At 37.7% G+C, this 18,873-nt stretch overlaps 1 protein-coding gene across 22 annotated transcripts in view; it reads left to right on the forward strand.

Annotated features, from left to right (window-relative positions):
* The window catches only part of MGA (MAX dimerization protein MGA), a 208,246-nt gene extending 189,373 nt beyond the window's left edge, over positions 1-18,873 (forward strand). For 9 of the 22 annotated variants that reach the window (XM_058293961.2, XM_071214120.1, XM_058293972.2 and 6 more), the window contains 9 exons: positions 232-519; positions 708-2,224; positions 5,068-5,198; positions 8,349-8,400; positions 10,598-10,804; positions 11,741-11,852; positions 12,110-12,340; positions 13,930-14,106; positions 15,074-18,873. In XM_058293961.2, the coding sequence (XP_058149944.1) occupies positions 232-519; positions 708-2,224; positions 5,068-5,198; positions 8,349-8,400; positions 10,598-10,804; positions 11,741-11,852; positions 12,110-12,340; positions 13,930-14,106; positions 15,074-16,341 (3,983 nt within the window). In that variant the 3' untranslated portion in view covers positions 16,342-18,873. The remainder of the gene's footprint in view (positions 1-231; positions 520-707; positions 2,225-5,067; positions 5,199-8,348; positions 8,401-10,597; positions 10,805-11,740; positions 11,853-12,109; positions 12,341-13,929; positions 14,107-15,073) is intronic. The other 13 variants (XM_058293978.2, XM_071214122.1, XM_058293962.2 and 10 more) reach the window with 5 other exon arrangements.

The following is an 18,873-nucleotide window of genomic DNA, read 5'->3' on the forward strand; positions in this document are numbered from 1 at the left end:
TACCATTCTAAATATAAAGCCTTTAGCGGTTTGGATAATTTCTTAGATTTAAAAGAAATTGTTCTCAGTCATAGAACTATTAAATATTGTATCATAACGGTACAGGATTTCACCAACTTCATAATTCAAGTTAGTAATTTGTGGCATGGTCAGATTCTATGTCATAATAGTGTTTTCCTACATGTGTTAAAGGGGAATTCTGATACTATGTTTCCTTTTTCTGTTTTTCAGAAAATGCTCCTCAGATTCCAGTGGCTCCTCAAGTCTCTCCTAACACAATGAAACGTGCTGGACCTCGATTGTTGTTGATTCCAGTGCAGCAGGGCTCTCCTACTCTTAGACCTATCCCCAACACGCAACTTCAGGGACACCGGATGGTCTTGCAGCCTGTTAGGAGCCCAAGTGGAATGAATCTATTCAGACATCCTAATGGGCAGATTGTCCAACTCCTCCCTTTGCATCAACTCCGAGGCTCTAATACTCAGCCCAGTTTACAGCCTGTCATGTTTCGGAACCCAGGTATAAACTTGGTGATATTTCTAGTGGGTTTTTCTTTTGTTGAAACAGTTGGTGGTGTGCCATGTTGTATGTTAATGTACGGGGATTGGTTTTCTTGGTCGTTTAGAGTTGCTTGTCCAAAAAGAAAAGAGTGCCTTGAAAGTTTTGATATGGGCAATGGCAATTTAAAATTTTCTTTTTCTTACCAGGATCTGTGATGGGAATCCGATTACCTGCTCCTTCCAAACCTTCTGAGACTCCACCAACTTCTGCTTCGTCTTCTGCTTTCTCTGTTGTGAATCCTGTAATTCAGGCTGTTGGGTCTTCTACAGCAGTGAATGTTATCACTCAGGCACCATCATTGCTTTCCTCTGGACCTAGTTTTATGTCTCAGGCTGGTACTTTGACCCTGAGGATTTCCCCTCCTGAACCTCAAAGCTTTACAAGCAAAACAGGCTCTGAAACTAAAATTCCATGTAGCTCAGGCGGGCAGTCTCTTGGTACAGCCAGTCTTATTCCTCTGCAGTCTGGCAGTTTTGCCTTGTTGCAGCTCCCAGGGCAAAAGCCCATTCCCAGTTCCATTCTTCAACATGTTGCTTCCCTTCAGATGAAGAGAGAATCCCAGAATGCAGACCAGAAAGATGAAACGAGCTCTTTATCAGAGCAGGAAATTAAGAAGCCTCTACAGTCAGAAGGAGATACTGTAGATCCTGAGGCTAATATTATGAAGCAAAACCCCAGAGCAGCTACTGCCTCAGCAGAAAACCTGAATGATTCCTTGGAAGATAGGGTTAATCATTTGGATGAAGAATCCCTTATGGAAGAAGGCCCTGCAACTGCTGCATCTTCTAAACCTTCTTTTGGTGCTGGGTCACAAACAGGTGAAGAGTGTAAAGATCTTAATGAGGAGTGTGGTATTAGGAATCATAACAATTCCAAAGAAAAACTGACTCTTCTGGAAGTTAAGACCATTTCTGAAAAAGCCAGTAATACGACAGTCCAGAGTATAAGTAATGTACAGCTTAAAAAGCTTGGTGATGTGAAAGTGGAACAGCAGAAAGGAGAAAACAATCCAGAGGAAAAATCAAACGAATTTCCAGTCATCTCTAAGGAAGAGAGTAAACTCGGATTATCAGGGAGCAAAGTTGGGGAGCAGCAGTTGAATCCACAGCCAGAGGTCAAGGAGAAGAGAGGTAAAGACTCTCTGGAGAAGGACAGTATTCGGGAAAGATGGAGAAAACACCTGAAGGGCCCTTTCACCCGGAATTGTGTTGCAACGTCACAAGAATGTAAGAAAGAGGCAGAGGAACAGTTAATTAAAGTAACAAAGACATGTCAGGAAAATTCACATGTGTATCAACAAGAACAAGACATCTCTGACATACTTGGGAAAAGCGGAACCACTGAGAATGCCGGAGTTTTAAAAACTGAATGTGATTCTTGGAGTAGGATTTCTAATCCTGCAGCCTTTTCCATTGTTCCTAGGAGAGCTACAAAAGGCAGCAGAGAAGATGGACATTTTCAGGGTCACTTACTGCTACCAGGAGAACAGATACCATCAAAGCAAGAGAAGAAGGGTGGTAGAAGCAGTGCTGACCTCACTGTTTTGGATTTGGAAGATGAGGATGAGGAAGATGAGAATGAGAAAACCGATGATTCTATTGATGAGATTGTGGATGTTGTTTCTGACTACCAGAGTGAGGAGGTTGATGATGTAGAAAAGGTGGTGAGCCTGTTTTTGTTGTGACTGAAACCTTCAAGGATTTAAATGATTTATTAGAGACAGTAGCTTTCCCAGAAGATAACTGAGAACTAATATATTAAATTGAATGTCTGGGTTTAGATAATGATTAAATGATTTTAGTTTTTAGGCTGTGTCAGTCAACATTTATTGAGCTTATATTCTTTTGAGACTTGTCTGATATTATCGGAACATTGGCTTAAGCCTTCGGGGACAGGTGATTGAGGGTCCCTATCAGGTTGGTTTTAAAAATAGAAATATTGGAACCAGTACTCCCATTTGATCTGAGTCAGTTTCTGTGACATTTTTTATGTGAGGTGATTGTTGTTTATCTGGTAGATGTATAAGAAATAGGGAATGGGTGTCCTTAGAACTAGAGGAGTACTTATCTACCTGCATTTAGAGAGAGGTTTTTTTATTTTTTATTTTTTTTATTTGGGAGGCTGTGGAAACTAGAAAATACCATCTAGGAATTTAATATAATCCTGCTTTAACTTTTTAATTATCTTATACATCACATATTCAGTCTCTAGAATTTATATTCTGAACTCTGGTCTTCTTCCTTTGTAATATGACTGTTTTAGTTTTTTCTAAAGCTGTTTTCCTAGACTTTCTATTTAGTGTTATGTACTAAGTAACTTGAGGGTCAGATATGATACAGGGCAGGTATTAAGCGAACTTTTTTAATAAAGGCTCAGAGTAAATGTTTTAGACTTTTGTGGGCTCCTTGGGTCACTGTTGTAGCTGTTCTCCTGCCTCTGTACATGAAAGCAGCCATAGACAAGCTGTAAGTGAATGAGCGTGGCTGTGTTCCAGTTAAGTTTTATTTACAAAAACAGGTATAAGGTCTTAGGTAAAACAGAGAGAGACCATAGCCAGCTGCCTCTGCAGTGCCCTTAAGTCTAAATTGTGTCCTTCTCTTTGGAATTAGATGATGTAACCCTTTGCACAGAATGTTGTGCCTTATGAATGTAAAAACATAGCACAAACATTACTATTTAAAAACTCTAAAATGTTTAAATATTTTAATGTTCTTGTGCTATTTATTTCTGTACCTGAGTTATCTCATTTAAAAAATAAGAATCTAGCCCTGAAATTGGATGATTGTATATGCATTTGCCTTACACCCACTCTATAGAGCCTAATCCTTTCCAAAGACACATATTTTGTGGGTTATTGAAGAACCTGCTTAATTCATTGAATGTAGGAGTTAACACTGGGAATCTTCTGGTGCTTTTTGCCAAGTCTCCCATTGTTAGCCTAGGGTAGGTGTCAGATCAAAAACAATCCAACTTTAAAGCCAGTAAAAACTGTTGCTATTTAGTGGCATTGACTATTTAATAAACTGTAGAGTGTCTTAATTATACGGAATAGCTTTGCTTGAATATCCTAATAGGGAATAGAAATGCCAATCACAAACAAGGTCCACTGGCTTTTTTAAAAAACAAAACAAGGGCATCATATTACATCATCTCTAAAATTTAAATTCTGCATTTTATTTATGTACATGTCCCACACTTTTGATATCTTTATGCTTGTGATTAGTATTATGTTGGAATAGTGTGAGGAAAGTTTTAAGTAATGGCTTTCATTTAAATCTTCTATTTTGAAGTTTATTGGATGGTATTTATGCAAACATTCCTCAGCTTCATTATTGTATAGCTTTTCCCTACTACATTATCATTCAAACTCTACTTTTAAATTCTGTTGCGACTCTGTTAATTTAGCAAACATGATCTTTGGGTAAAGGTCTTGGTGACCGAATAGAAAAGTAAAGTGCTTAAATTGGGGTGGGGAACATAAGGAAGCTAGAGTTCAGTAGCCTGAAGGCTTGCATTTAGTGTTTGTTAGCCTTGTGGAGCCTGTAATTTGGGGGTAAGTAATTTTTCCAACAAGTTTAAACATAGCATTAATAAGATGATTGGGATGCTTAATTCTTCATATTTTGAGTTGTTTCTCTCTGGTACAGTACAATTATAGATAACACATTCCCCGTTTAGTTTCTGGTAGAGTAAATGCTACTTTTTAAAGCTGGACTTAAAAATATCTGCATATCTCATACATCAGTATAATTCTGTCATAAAATATACAGCGAGTTTCTGTGACAGGCTCAATAAATGCTTACTGATTGACTCATTTTTTGATATAATCAAGTACAGCAAGCCTGGGTTGCTCATAAAATCTGAAATTCTTCAGAAGCTCTCACTGTGTGGTTGAGAGACAGAAGTCTTTCTGGGTTATACTGTATCTGCCTTGAGTATTTTATTGTGTGTTAATTTGTGGGTGTCTGATATCACGTTAGGTATGAGTATCCTTAAAACAGAACCTGAGATTTTCTTTCTGCTTTCCGCCCCCATGACCAAGTTTTATTTTATTCCTGTTAGATCTTAGTTTCCTTGTTTAGAAGGTACTAGGGATTTAAACCCAGGACCTCGTATATGGGAAGCTGTTGCTTAACTACTGAGCTATATTCACTCCCCTCTGTTTGATCTTAAGGTGCATGAAGCCTTAATGTTTCTGTACCTGAATTGTGTACACTAGAAAGGACACTGGCACATCAATCCAGCCCTTTGGGGACTCTGCTCAGTTGAATGATCTTTGTTTAATATATATTCATGGCTTATGAAGTATAGTTCCTGGTTGTTAACTCTAATCATATGTTGCCTTTCTGACTTAATTCCTTCTTATGATGAATAAGTTTAGGGTTATCAGTACTCATTGTATAAGATCAGTGTCTGGCTTTAGTTTGATAGAGGAGCATTCACTTGAAAAATTTAGGTGTGCTTGCTTCCCAATACATTATTTACTGTTGTAATGATTTATTTCAGAATAACTGTGTAGAATACACTGAGGATGATGAGGAACAGGTGGACATTGAGACTGTGGAAGACCTCCCAGAGGAAATTAATGTTGCCCACATGAAAACCACAGCTGCCCCCATACAGTCTTCCAAACAGCTGTAAGTCTTATTTCTCTTTGGAGTGATATGTGTGTATGTAACCAGAAACAAAACTAAACATTTCATGTAAGAACTTTGTGCAACTAACTGACCTTGGTTCCTTTATTCCTCTAGATTTTTCCGGATTATTAGATGAGGAGCAAAGCTAGAATTCAGGAGTTAATTAGTTTGCCTTGGTTATTGCTAGGAGGCTGTGTGAAAACATGAGTAACATGCTTTTGGAGGTTGACACACAGTATTACATTCCTAACATTGCTAGTGTCTTTAACCTTGGGCAAGTCTTTAGTCTCTCTGAACCTCAGGTACTTTACCTCTGAAATGAGGAAAACACCCTACCCCATTTGAGTGGTAAATGAAATAATACATGCAACTAGCATAATAACTGACACAAGTAAATTACTCAACAAAGGCTAGTTCATTTATGTTTTTAAGAGGAAGGCATTAGGGAAACAGATGTGGCTCAACCAATTGAGCTCCCATCTACCATACAGGAGGTCCAGGGTTCGATGCCCAGGGCCTCCTCCTGAGGGCAAGCTGGCCTATGAGGAGTGCCGACCCATGAGGGAATGCTGCCCCACGCAGGAGTGCTGGCCGTTGCGGAGAGCTGGTGCAGCAAGATGACACAACAGGACACACAGGAGAGAAAATAAGACATAGCAGAACAGGGAGTTGAGGTGGCACAAGAAAGTAATTGCGTCTGTCCCACTCCAGAAGGTCCCAGGATTGGTTCCCAGAGCCGCCTAATGAGAATACAAGCAGACACAGAAGAACACACAGTGATTAGACAGAGAGAGCCAATGTAACAGGAGGAACGGGAGTGGGGAGAAATAAATGAATCTTAAAAAAAAAAAAGAGGAAGGCATGCATTAAATTCTAATCTTAGGTAGAGGATATAGGTAGGAACATTTTCTCTTCCTTTTATCCAACAAGATGAAAATATAGAGGACATATGAGGAATTCCTCAGGACAATTTATTTCATTTTCTGTTTTAGTAAGCCTTGTATTGCTTAGGGATTGGGGTAAGAAAGAAGGAAAGAAAGATGTGAGTTTTTTGTGTGTGTGCCAGATGTTTTGTTGTTACTTTGTGAACTGCCATATAAAATAGCAATTGAAAAAAGTTAAGTCTTCATCCCTATTGATAGTAAGAAAGTCTAAGGAGTGAGTAGTAGTAGGACTAGTAGTTTTCTTCACTATAGACCATTTGTGGGCGACTTTGGTAGCCCACTGGTAAAACCTGTAAGGATTTAAGTCCCTTAAAAACCGAATTAGATTTAAGAAGATCAACAGCATTGCTTAGATATAAGTTCAGTATACTAAAATTGAGTTCCTAAATAATAACAACAAACAAAAAATGTAATAAATACCTTTTACAAAAGTAACAAAAAAACCATCTAGGAGTAAATCTAACAAGCTGCACAAGATTTTTATAAAATTTTCTTGAATGGCATTGAAGAAAAATTCAGTAAATGGAGAGATACCATGTTTGTGAATTAGAATAGGGCCAATGATAACCACACATAAAGAATACAAACTTTAAAGGCACAGTTAAAATAAAAAATTTCTATCAACACACTGAAAACAGTCAAAGTAGAAACTCACACTATAAGGAAAGCATTTGCAGTACATATAACTGACAAAGGATTTAGTATTAAGGATATTTTTTAAATTGTTGTAAGTTGGTAAGAAAAATATCTAGTAGAAAAGTACATAATGGATATCAATGGACAGTTAACAGAAGAGGAAACTGGTAAGGGCAGTAAACGTGCAAAAATGTCCAGGCTCACAAATATTTAGGGAGATGCAAATTAAGTCACAATGACTTTACCAGTTCACACCCAGAAATTGTCAAAAATTGAAAAATCTGATATCCCACAGTTATCTAGGTATGGAATATAGGACATGAACTCTTACTGCTGGTAGGAGTGTAAAATATTTTAACTACTTTAGAGAGCAGTTTGACATCTACTAAAGTTGAAGATGCACATGCCTTCTTTCCACCTAGCAATTCTACTCCAAGGTATGTAGCCTAGAAAAGATCACATGTATGTATAAGGTGTTACGTATGGAACGATCCATTACTGTATTGTTTGCCATTGTGAAAATTTGGAAACAACCTACATAACTGCTAACATTCTGAAGAAATACATTTTGTTAAATTTAGATAATAGAATAATATAGTTAAATTGAACTAGAACTATATATATCAACATATCTCAAATGCAGTGTTGAGTGAAACAAATCAGTTTCAGAAAGCTATATACAGTATAATATATTTAAAATGCGAAGTATTTTTGTTTAGGGTTATATCATACATTCCTAACGTAAAAGTGTAAAGATGTTCATGGTAAACTGAATTTGGGAGTGAATTTGGGAGTGTTTACCTGTGAAGGAAGGAAGGCACTGTGACTGGGTAGACCAAACATAGGATCTCATCTCTCTCTCTCTTTTTTTTTTAAGATTTATTTATTTATTTCTCTCCCCTTCCCTCCCCCCCACCCCAGTTGTCTGTTCTCTGTGTCTATTTGCTGTGTCTTCTTTGTCCGCTTCTGTTGTTGTCAGCGGCATGGGAATCTGTGTTTCTTTTTGTCGCGTCATCTTGTGTCAGCTCTCCGTGTGTGCTGCACCATTCCTGGGCAGATTGCACTTTCTTTTGTGCTGGGCGGCTCTCCTTACAGGGTGCACTCCTTGTGTGTGGGGCTCCCCTATGCAGGGGGCACTCCTTGCGCACATCAGCACTGTGCATGGGCCAGCTCCACACGGGTCAAGGAGGCCCGGGGTTTGAACCGTGGACCTCCCATGTGGTAGACAGATGCCCTAACCACTGGGTCAAGTCCGCCGCACTCATCTCTTTTTGAACTGTTTTATTTATTAAACTAGCTGGTAGATACCTAGGTGTTCATTATATATTTTTCTCTACATATTTGTATGTCTGAAATATTTCATGACTGAAAAATGTAACTTGCCATTTCAGGGGTTATTTATACTTCTCAGAGAAAAAATCTGTGAAATGTATATTGTTGAATAAAATGGCCACATAGGAGATTTGAGGAAAAGAAGCTAGTTACATTTAGACATTTTGGGATGATTTGGTTTATTATAACTAAAATACTGAATTTCAGTAAGACATTTTAAATTATTGTTTTTATCTAGGTGCCATACCCATATCTCTACAGAAGAGAAAGCTGCTGAAAGGAGTCGAAAGGTACTTATGATATATATAATGGATAAGTATAAAAGTTATAAAATGGATAACATTTGTCCTTAAGGTTAAAACAAAATGGGTTTGATTTTTTTTCCAGGATTATTTTTACCAGTGGATTAATATAATCAGCTCCCCCTGCTCCTTGAAATTATACTATTACTGTTCCTCTACTCCCACCCCTTAATTATTCTAATCCCCTCAGGTGATAGAATAATTTTGAGAAGTTAAAATGGATAAGGGGTTTATGAAAATAGTTATGCTTATTTGAAAACTAATCCAGTAATGTAATGATTTGATGTAAAACAAAGCTGGCATTCTTCTTTTCTTGGCTCATGATTTTCAGTAACCTAAAAAATTGATTACTCTAAAGATGGCTAGCTAGCATTTCAAGGAGCCATGAAATTATAAACCTTCTTTAGTTCTCTTAATATATGAGGTGTATAATATCATGGCTGCATTATTAAGCAGAGTTTTCTCTTCATCTTTACTAAAACTAATAGTGGAAAAGAGTTTGGTTGTTTAAAATGTTTTTCACTGGTGTTTCTGTTATTTTAATTTGAGAGATAAAGACATTGATGGAGGTGGAGGAGGTTAGCATTCAGGTCTTTTAAAAAACCACAGGATGATTAGTTTGACTTTGACCTGGTTTTGGGGATGTCATAAGATATATATTTGCGCAGTTGTAATCATTTTGCATTTGTCACTATATTTGTTTTATTTTTTCATTTATCCTAAAACATTTTCCAGATTCAACAAGTCTTCATAACACCTTATTTATAACATAATCCATTGTTTTGATGTGTCCTAATTATTGCATGCAAATTATATGCTATGTTTTGCTGTGTTTAAATTTCAGAATAAATTTTCTATCTTGGGCCATCTTTTTTTCTCCCATATCTTATTAATGCACCATATGAATGTGTAATCGATCTAACTTTAGAAAGGTAATGATTTAAGAGTTCTGGGATACTAACAAGGATATAATAAAGGCAAACAGATTAAGAAATAGTTATTGAAAGAAACATCAGAGGGAAAATATAAAACTAAGAAATAAACTGTACAAGATAGGAAATTTTACTTTGCATGAGTTGTACTTACAGTGTCATAATAGTGTTGCTACTATGAATGATCTCAGTCTTGGTAAGTTTATAAGTACAAATGATAAATTGGGGGGGTGGAAGAAGGAATAAATAAAGGGAAGAATAAAGTGCTGATATTTTATTTACAAAGTGGAACTGCAAGAGGTACTGTCTATAGTTAATGAAATGAGAAAAAAAGAATTTTGTATTACTTCAAATTCTAAAGGGAATCAGTAGAAGAATAAGTTTGATGTAACTATATTCGGAAGATGAGGTAGGGAGTGGTAAGAAGGTGGTAAGTGAGCTAAATCACTCTTCTGCATAACAGAATGTCGGCAACATCTAAAATTGAAAGAATAAGCTTATATTACTATTTTTTATTTAGGGTATAGAATTGAAAACCAGAAAAAGCACTAACAATAAAAAAGTGGTCGTTTCTGATGATTTGGGTACAGGGACAGGGCACAGTTGTTTTTCATTATAAGTTCTTGGTGTATTTGTATTTTAAAACCCCTGTGCGTCTATGACTTCTTATAAAGAATTAATTTTAAAAATTGAAATAAGCTAGAGACTTTCCTGAAAAATGCAAAATTTGAGTTTTAAATGTTAAAGAAATGTTTGGGTATTAGGTGGGAGGAATGAGTAATCCATGTGGAAGTAATTGCCTGTATAATGGCAGGGATGTGCGGGGCAGGATATGTTTTTGTGAATTTCTAGCAGTTAGGAATGGCTGCTTTTAGGAGGAGTAGAAGTTGATCCTTGGCCAAATTTTGAAGGGTCGTAATTTTTTTAAAAAAATATTTTAAATGTTTAATACCAATCGACATTTTCTTGATTTTTTTCATGTAATTGGTATGAAAACAAGTTTTAAAAATAATAAATTATATCAAGCCTTTTCAGATTCTCTATTCCCAAGATTCTTTCATTGTTGAGAACTGAAATTTGAGCTAGTGATAAGATCGCATTAGCATGTATTAGAATTTATACTGTCAATATTGTTGAAGTTAGTTTTGAGGAAGGATATGCTAGTAGTCAGAGAGGCTGTTACAGTTACCCAAAAAGAAGATTTTGGGTGTCTGAAACAGGAAACAGTAGAACAGTGCTGTTTGTTTGAATAGGCTCCATCAACTCCTTTAAAACTGAAGCCTGATTACTGGAGTGAAAAACTACAGAAAGAAGCAGAAGCTTTTGCATATTATCGCCGGACACACACTGCCAATGAGCGGCGGCGGCGTGGTGAAATGAGGGATCTCTTTGAGAAATTGAAGATGACACTGGGATTACTTCATTCTTCCAAGGTTTCCAAAAGTCTCATTCTCACTCGGGTAAGTGTTCCTTGTAAATGAGACAAGTAAGAGCTCGATTAAGAGAATCTTCTAGGGGTTCTTTGAGAAAGGGAATCCAATGCCATATTGGGGAGATCGAAATAGAGCTCCTTCTATTTAACAGTTGAATGTGAACTAGTGAACACCCAACAGATCCCTTAGGGGGAAAAGTCATTGTGGTGACTCAGAGTAGCTTTACAGTGAAAGGTTCTTAACGGGCAGAGTTATTCTTCCTTAAAATAAAGTTGGAAACTAGACTCTGTTTACATTTTCCTTACATTGTTGTTCTTGGTAGCACTCAAAACAGTATAAAGCACAAAATAAACAAATGATCAATGGTGATAGAGAGATCGGAGAAAGTTACATTATTCTTGAATTTGCTAAGTACTATTTTTAACATGCTTGACAGTCATTTTAAAAGAAAGTTTGAAATACTCAAAGATAATTTATTTAAATTCTTTAAAGAAAGAGGAATGCATTCATATCCCTCTTGTCCAAAGCATTTGAACCAGGTTTTACTTAGACTAGCAGATTATTTTCAAGTTGTTTGTTAAAAATCCAAGAGTACAGGGAAGTGGGTGTAGCTCAGTGGTTGAGCACCTGCTTCGCACTTATAAGGTCCCAGGTTCAATCCCTGGTACCTCCTAAAAAAAAAACAAAAACCCAAGAGTATAAATGTTTTGTATCTCCTTGTAAGAGTGGAGCATCTGTTACTATTCACTGATGCTCTTTGGAAATATTCATAATCTATGTTCTCTACAAGTATGCTGGAAAAACCTCCTGGAACTTAATAAAAAATTACTGAAACATCAAAAATTATTTTAAATGGCATTATCAAATTCTCCAAATTATTAGATTGAAATTTTTTCATTGTGTAGTCATCCGTTTTTCAGGAAGGAAAACGTGATTGACATGATATTACTATTTCTATTCTAGGCATTCAGCGAAATTCAGGGACTAACAGACCAGGCGGACAAATTAATAGGACAGAAAAACCTCCTGACTCGAAAACGAAATATTTTGATACGGAAAGTATCATCTCTTTCAGGTGAGATACATGAATGATGTCTGGTAAAGAGCCTAACAACAGCTTTAGTGAGGAAAAATCCTCAGTTAGTTTAAGGCTTGGTTTCTAGAGTTTACAGCAGAGTTATTTTTTGACTGAGAGGAACATTTCTTTTGGATTGTAATGACTCTTGCTTCCATAATTTGGGGATATGTAGTTTAATCACTGGATTTCAGCTATTTCGCATTATTTTCTGAGATCATATAGAGTATGACAATTTATTCCCTATCAACTTATAGGTAAGACAGAAGAAGTGGTCCTGAAGAAGCTAGAATATATTTATGCCAAACAGCAAGCACTAGAGGCACAAAAAAGGAAAAAGAAGGTGGCACCAGATGAGTTTGATGGGTCTCCCATAATTAGTAAACAGCTGGAAGGATCATCATCATCTGTAGATCTCGGACAAATGTTTATAAATAACAGGAGGGGGAAACCTTTGATTCTTTCGAGAAAGAGAGACCAGGCTACAGGTAGGAGCGACATTCTTTGCATTTTTTAAGGTAGATGCGAACCTCAGTTTAGTGGCCATAGTTTGCTTTAATTAAATGAAGTAAAGATGAAATGTATTTTTAATGATTTTTATTTTTTATTTATTTATTTTCCCCTCCTTCCCCTAGTTGTCTGCTCTGTGTGTCTGTTCACTGTGTGTTCTTCTGTGTCTGTCTGTATTCTTGTCAGCAGCACTGGGAAACTGTGTCTCTTTTTTTGTCATTGCTGCATCATCTTGCTGTATCAGCTCTCTGTGTGTGTGGTGCCACTCCTGGGCAGGTTGCACTTTTTTTGCACAGGGTGGCTCTCCTTACGGGGCGCACTCCTTGTGCATGTTCTCCTCTGCGGGGGACACCCCTGCGTGGCATGGCACTCCTTGTGTGCACATCAGCATTGCGCATGGGCCAGCTCACCACACGGGTCAGGAGGCCCTGGGTTTGAACCCTGGACCTGCCATGTGGTAGGTGGATGCTCTTATCAGTTGACCCAAATCAGCTTCCCAGAAATGTATTATTAACTAATGGTATTAACTACATTAGATTTTGGTTTCTAAATTTAATACACTCGGGCAAATACTAAGAAGTTACCAGTCATGGGTAACATGAGACCTACTTCTGATAGCATTATCTGCCCATCATGTCTGATTATTTTTCCTTCCAGTGTTTGTTTCAGTAAGTTTTTTAAGCTGTTCTCCTTTCAGACTTTATACATCAACTCTTGATTTCCCTGCAGTGCTGGCCATGAGTTGAGGAAATATGAGTCCAGCTGGGACAAATAAATTAGAAAAAAAAATTAATTTAATTTTGGCTATATTTTCCATCAATTTGTCTATTAATGAATTGTTGTCAAGGAACAAAGTGAACTGGTTTTGGATTCTTGTGCTCTCCTGTCAATTTTAAAGTGAGGCTATCAATTTATTTTACTTTTTTTGGTTATATCCTTAGAGAATGGTATATTCTTTTTTACTCTCTGAGTAGCCTAGTGTATGAGCCTGGAAATCTGGCTTTATTATATTAAACAAAGATAGAAGGTAGGATACTGAAACATGAGCATTTAGTTTTAACATTGCAAAATCAAAGAATTTCAGTGACTGTTTAGTCCACTTCATTTCACATGTGGGGAAACTGATGTCTAAAACTTGAAGTAATCTGTTAGAAGTATACAGGAAAGCAAATTAGGGGTAGAATCATGTATGCTTTCATTCTGCCACATCCTAACTCACTATCAAGACCTGTATTTGTCTTTTGATTATTTGGAATAGCTATGCAACATCTTGTTGAATTGCCTGAAACTCTCAGAAGCATTCCCATGGAAAAAGTGCTTTGACAGTTCTGTTCTTCAACAAATAAATTCTTTCCCTTAGGAGAATCATTGGGCAGGTAACCATTACTCAGTGAAAAATGGTTTATAAAGAAAATTCCAAGTAAAAGTCCCCTGACTAAATTTGAATTATGAATTTTTGCTTTTTAAGTAAGAGTGTGGTTTTAGGGATGTCTGCTTAGACTCCTGGGCTACACTAGCTTTAGTTGAAAGTCTTTTATCCTTAACTAACTTCCCATCTTCCTTACAGAAAATATCTCACCCTCTAACACTCCACACACCTCTGCCAACCTCGTGATGACTCCGCAAGGGCAGTTGCTCACCTTAAAAGGTCCCCTATTCTCAGGACCAGTGGTAACTGTTTCTCCTGCTTTCTTAGAAGCAGATCTGAAGCCTCAAGTTGCCAGCAGTGCTGTGGCTCATTCAGGTGTGTCATAAGTGTAGTGAAAAAGAGTTGTTCCTGGTATCTTCCAGTGACAAGAGAAAGCCTTTGATTATGATCAGTAACATTAAAGACCTGTTTTGTTAGCATTTGCCTTGATGGGAGTTGACCCTTTTTAAAAAACTTATTTAGCTTAATCTATGATACTGATTGTTCTGTATTACTTGGGATTGGGAACTATTTTGTATATAGCTATTTCTAGGAATAGTATGTATGCATGTAACATCTATATAAACAATTATATAAAAACGAATATATAAAACTTATTTCCTATTAGGAAAAGAATAGAAAAGGTGTCACAGTAAAAGAAAGATGTTGACGGGTCATTGTCTTAGCTCTTGATATTGGTTAAATATTTATTAATTTTGTGTTATACTTAGAGAGGGTATACTCCTGCATTACTGCCCTGATTCAGTTTGAGCCACCACTCCTTTTTGGGGGTACGGGGTGGGGGTTGAAAAGGAAGTCTCAACTTTGATGATTTAGGGTCTGGGTATATACATTTTTATTAAGATAAAAGATATACTTATCAATAATTAAACTCCAGTTAGTTTGTTGCCATTGTCAGCTGTAATTTTTCCAGCTGCTACTAAACCCAATCGGGAGAAGTGTCCTTTCTCGTAGTGCTGCCTAGAGCCTCATTTACCCTTTAGAGTAGTAGGTAATTGGGTGGACAGAATCAAGATGCATTTCTGCCTCAGAATAAGGAATTAACTTGGAGCATTTCTATAAAATGATAAATAGAACTTTTATTAATATCAGAGATTTTGATTGGATTTACTTGACTATTTTCTTGTTAGGATACGTCTGTAATTTGAAGAACTAATATTTCATCTTCTCAATAAAAGTAGACTGGCATATTTTGACTACAGCTAGTCATAGGTTATGATTGAGAGAAAGATGCTCACCACTGTAGGTCTAAAGGAGGTGTTTTTTTTTTTTTCTTTTTCAGAAAATGATGACTTATTTATGATGCCAAGAATTGTTAATGTGACATCACTGGCCACAGAGGGAGGTTTGGTAGATATAGGTGGCAGCAAATATCCTCATGAAGTATCTGATGGCAAGCCACCTGACCATCTGAAAGACACCATCAGGCATGAAGAAAACTCCTTCGAAGATTCGGGTAGACTCTCTTCCAGAAGCAACCATAGAGATCGCAGAGTGGTGTTGGGTCCAACAAAGGTTTTTCTGGCAAATAAAGATTCTGGTTTTCCACAAATAGTTGATGTTTCCAGTATGCAGGAAGCACAGGAATTCTTATCTAAAAAGATTTCTGGCAATATGAGAGAGATCCAGTATAAACGGAAAGAGAGTGAATCAAGAGGGGAGAGACTGAAACCAAAGGAGTCAACATTTCATAAATTAAAGATGAAAGAGCTCAAGGACTCAAGCATAGAGATGGAACTGAGAAAGGTAGCATCAGAAGTGGCACTGGATCCCAGTGAAATACTTACTAATATGGAAGATGAGAATGATACTGATGAAACACTGACTTCATTACTCAGTGAAATTGCCTTTCTTAATCAACAACTAAATGATGACTCTGTTAGCCTGGCTGAACTGCCCAGCCCTATGGGTACAGAGTTCCCAGGGGATGCGCGACAGTCTTTTATCAATAAAGTTCCTCCGGGAAACAGAGTACCTTTCCGGGTTGGCCATGTGGAAACTGGTTTGAAAGAGTTGCCTGATGGGCAAGAGGGGAGAGATTCCATCAGTCCCCTCCTCTTGCATTTGGAAGATGATGACCTTTCTGAAAATGAAAAACAACTTGCAGAACCAGCTTCTGAGCCAGATGTCCTTAAGATTGTTATTGACTCTGAGATAAAGGATTCCCTCCTTTCCCACAGGAAGGCCAACGATGGAGGGAAAAGTACTTCTGGCCTCCCTGCAGAGCCTGAAGGTGTGTCCTCACCTCCTGTCCTACACATGAAGACTGGCTTAGAGAACAGCAGCACAGATACTTTGTGGAGGCCAATGCCAAAGTTGGCACCTCTAGGTTTAAAAGTAGCTAATCCCTCCAGTGATGCAGATGGTCAGAGTCTCAAGGTGATGCCTTGTTTGGCACCTATAGCTGCCAAAATTGGGTCTGTTGGGCACAAAACGAACTTAACAGGGACTGACCAGGAGGGCCGGGAGAGCAAGGTGATGCCCACATTGGCACCTGTTGTGGCTAAATTGGGCAATTCTGGGTCTTCACCAAGTACTGCAGGGAAATGAACGTATTTGTCCTCTGGCAGAAGCCAGGCTGTGAGGGAAATTGAATGCCATCTCCTCTCTCTGTGGGCATCTGTTTTTTTGTGTCATGGAACTCTGATCCCCTAACTTTGGTGATGCAGTGGATAATGATGGAGAAAGGAGGTGTAGGATGCTGACCATGGTATACGAAATTGCTACTATGAAATTCTGATCATGTTAAAATGTGTTACCTCACTTGTGGTGCTGGGTCCTCTCATTCTCTCTAAGAAGATGTGATCCATTACTGAACATGAGGTACCCCTCTGACCCAAGGAAGTGATATCAAGTCTCTGAGTCCATAGAACAATGGTCCCTTGTTCTTCCCTCTCAGAGAAAAAGCTGCTTGAGACTTTGAGTTGCTACGGACTGAACTGTAGCTGGTAACTGTAGGGCTGTTTAATCTGAAATCCAAGGAATGTGATGTGCTTGTGCAAAGGAATTTGGAAGAGAGAGTTTTTGGGTTGGTGTTTCAAGTAGGGAGAGGTGGTGTGGGCGCCATGGAATACCAAAGTGAAGGACTTTGTGTCATTCAGCAAAATTGTCTCTTTCATACCCCAAGTAGCTTCCATTCTCTTACCTTCTCAATCAGAATTATAAATTTAAGCCTTCTGGTAAAGTAGGGATGCTTTTTAGCTTTTATCTTAATTTTGAGATGTTAAAAAAAAAAAGCAGTTCTTATTGTCTTTCTGGGTGTTGAAAAGACCGTTTCACAGTGCCAGGAATTTCTACATGGAATATTTATTTTGGAGGTAGGCAGAGAGGGAGCCTCCCATTTCACAGATTACATCACTCAAGAGACAGCTAAAATGAAAAGCATTCCCTCCCCAAACCAGAGACAGTGGCCAAACAACAACAAAAAATTGTGGGGCTGGATATTTCTCAAGTCAAACCAGCCTCCTGGTGCTTGAAGGTTTCACTCACTATTACCTGCACAGGATGTAAAAGAAAAGTCACAGTAGGTATTCTTTACCAGGGAAATAAGGCAGTATTTGAATCACAAGATATATTTTTTATTATCTGCTACCATGGATTCAATGATCTGTAGAGCTTTTTCACTCATTAGCTGTCAGGCTATGAAGGGCTGACAGACTGTAAAGATATTTATATTTTTGTATAGTTGTTTTCATAGATTTCTCAAAGGCTGAAGTTTTCAACCTAGAAGATGAGATTTGTATTGAGTATAGAAATGATGTTTCCTATCTAGTTTGTAAATAATCATGGTGCACTTGAGGGGTCTCTTGGAAACTCCTGGGGGCAAGAATCACTATTCTGCAAATGTATAGACTGGGATTTAATTGCTGCATTTTGCCTTTCTTAAATAATTATATTTTGGAATGTAACCCCTATTCTGTCTTCATTGACAGGATTTGCTTGTGTTGTGAAACACTAACACAAGAGCTTCCAGTGCCTGGGCTGTGCCTAGGTGATACTATTTCTTCTATATACTCTGCCTTCTGTATCCAAAATCCTGTTCCACATATCTTCAGACCTAGGTTGTGAGACCAACTTTGGAATGGTTTTAGCCAGTGAATTATTACTTCCTATGGTTGGTTCCCTTTATTAACTCTAATAATCAACAGATTAAAAAAGATGGAAAAACTGCTTCCTCCACACATTGCAGTGTGAGCAAATTCTTTGTTGGTTGGTTTTGTGCTACTGCCTTCCTAGACCTGCTCATTAGCACTTAACTTTCCCTCTGAAAGTTAACTCAAGAAGCTTAAAGTAGGCAAAGAGTACTCCTCAGCTTCTTGCATTCCTCTTTACTCAGTAGATTTCATTCAATGCCTTAGTCAAGGAGTCCCATTACCTGTCTCCCCCTAATAATGGTAATCCAAGCATAGTAGTTTCCCATTTCCTTCCTTGTCCCTTCCCCATATTTCCTCCTGACTTCCCAAGGCTCTTTGTTGTGGCTTCATTGAAGGTCAGCCAAGGAAGCAGGCAAGAGAGCAAGCAATCCTCAGGAAAAGAAGGACCATTTTATTTTAGCTACTGAGCACTGTACCCTTTTTAGAATAAAATAGAATCTCTCCTCAACTAGAGGGTATTTGATTTGGCTTATGAGAGATGTATGAAGAAGGAAATGAGGGACAATTCCAGGTGTTCAGAGAAAGCTGCAGAAGTCATTGTAAACCCCTAAGGTGTGGTGGTGTCAAAACCGTTTAAAACTAGGGAGTCATCAGGGCCAATTCGAGGAGGACTTGGTCTTCAGAACAATCCTGCAGTCTTGAGAGAAGCCTAAAATCTCCCCAAACTCCTACCCTTTTAACTTTTACCCCAGAAGAAACTGATCTATGAAAATTACATGTGTGATTATGAAAGATATGTAGTTGAGTGAAGGGAGTTGAGGAATCTGGAGGACAGTGAGCTCTCACCCTAACTATGTAAGAAGCATGATCTCAGTAGACCAATAATTCGCCTTTTTATACATTGTAAATAAATGGAATGTTTTTAAGAATATAATTATGTCAGATTTAGCCTTTTCTTTTATATATTAAATATATATCTTTCCTTTTC

Source organism: Dasypus novemcinctus, chromosome 3 (assembly GCF_030445035.2).
Source record: "Dasypus novemcinctus isolate mDasNov1 chromosome 3, mDasNov1.1.hap2, whole genome shotgun sequence".
In the NCBI taxonomy this organism is placed as follows: Eukaryota; Metazoa; Chordata; class Mammalia; order Cingulata; family Dasypodidae; genus Dasypus; species Dasypus novemcinctus.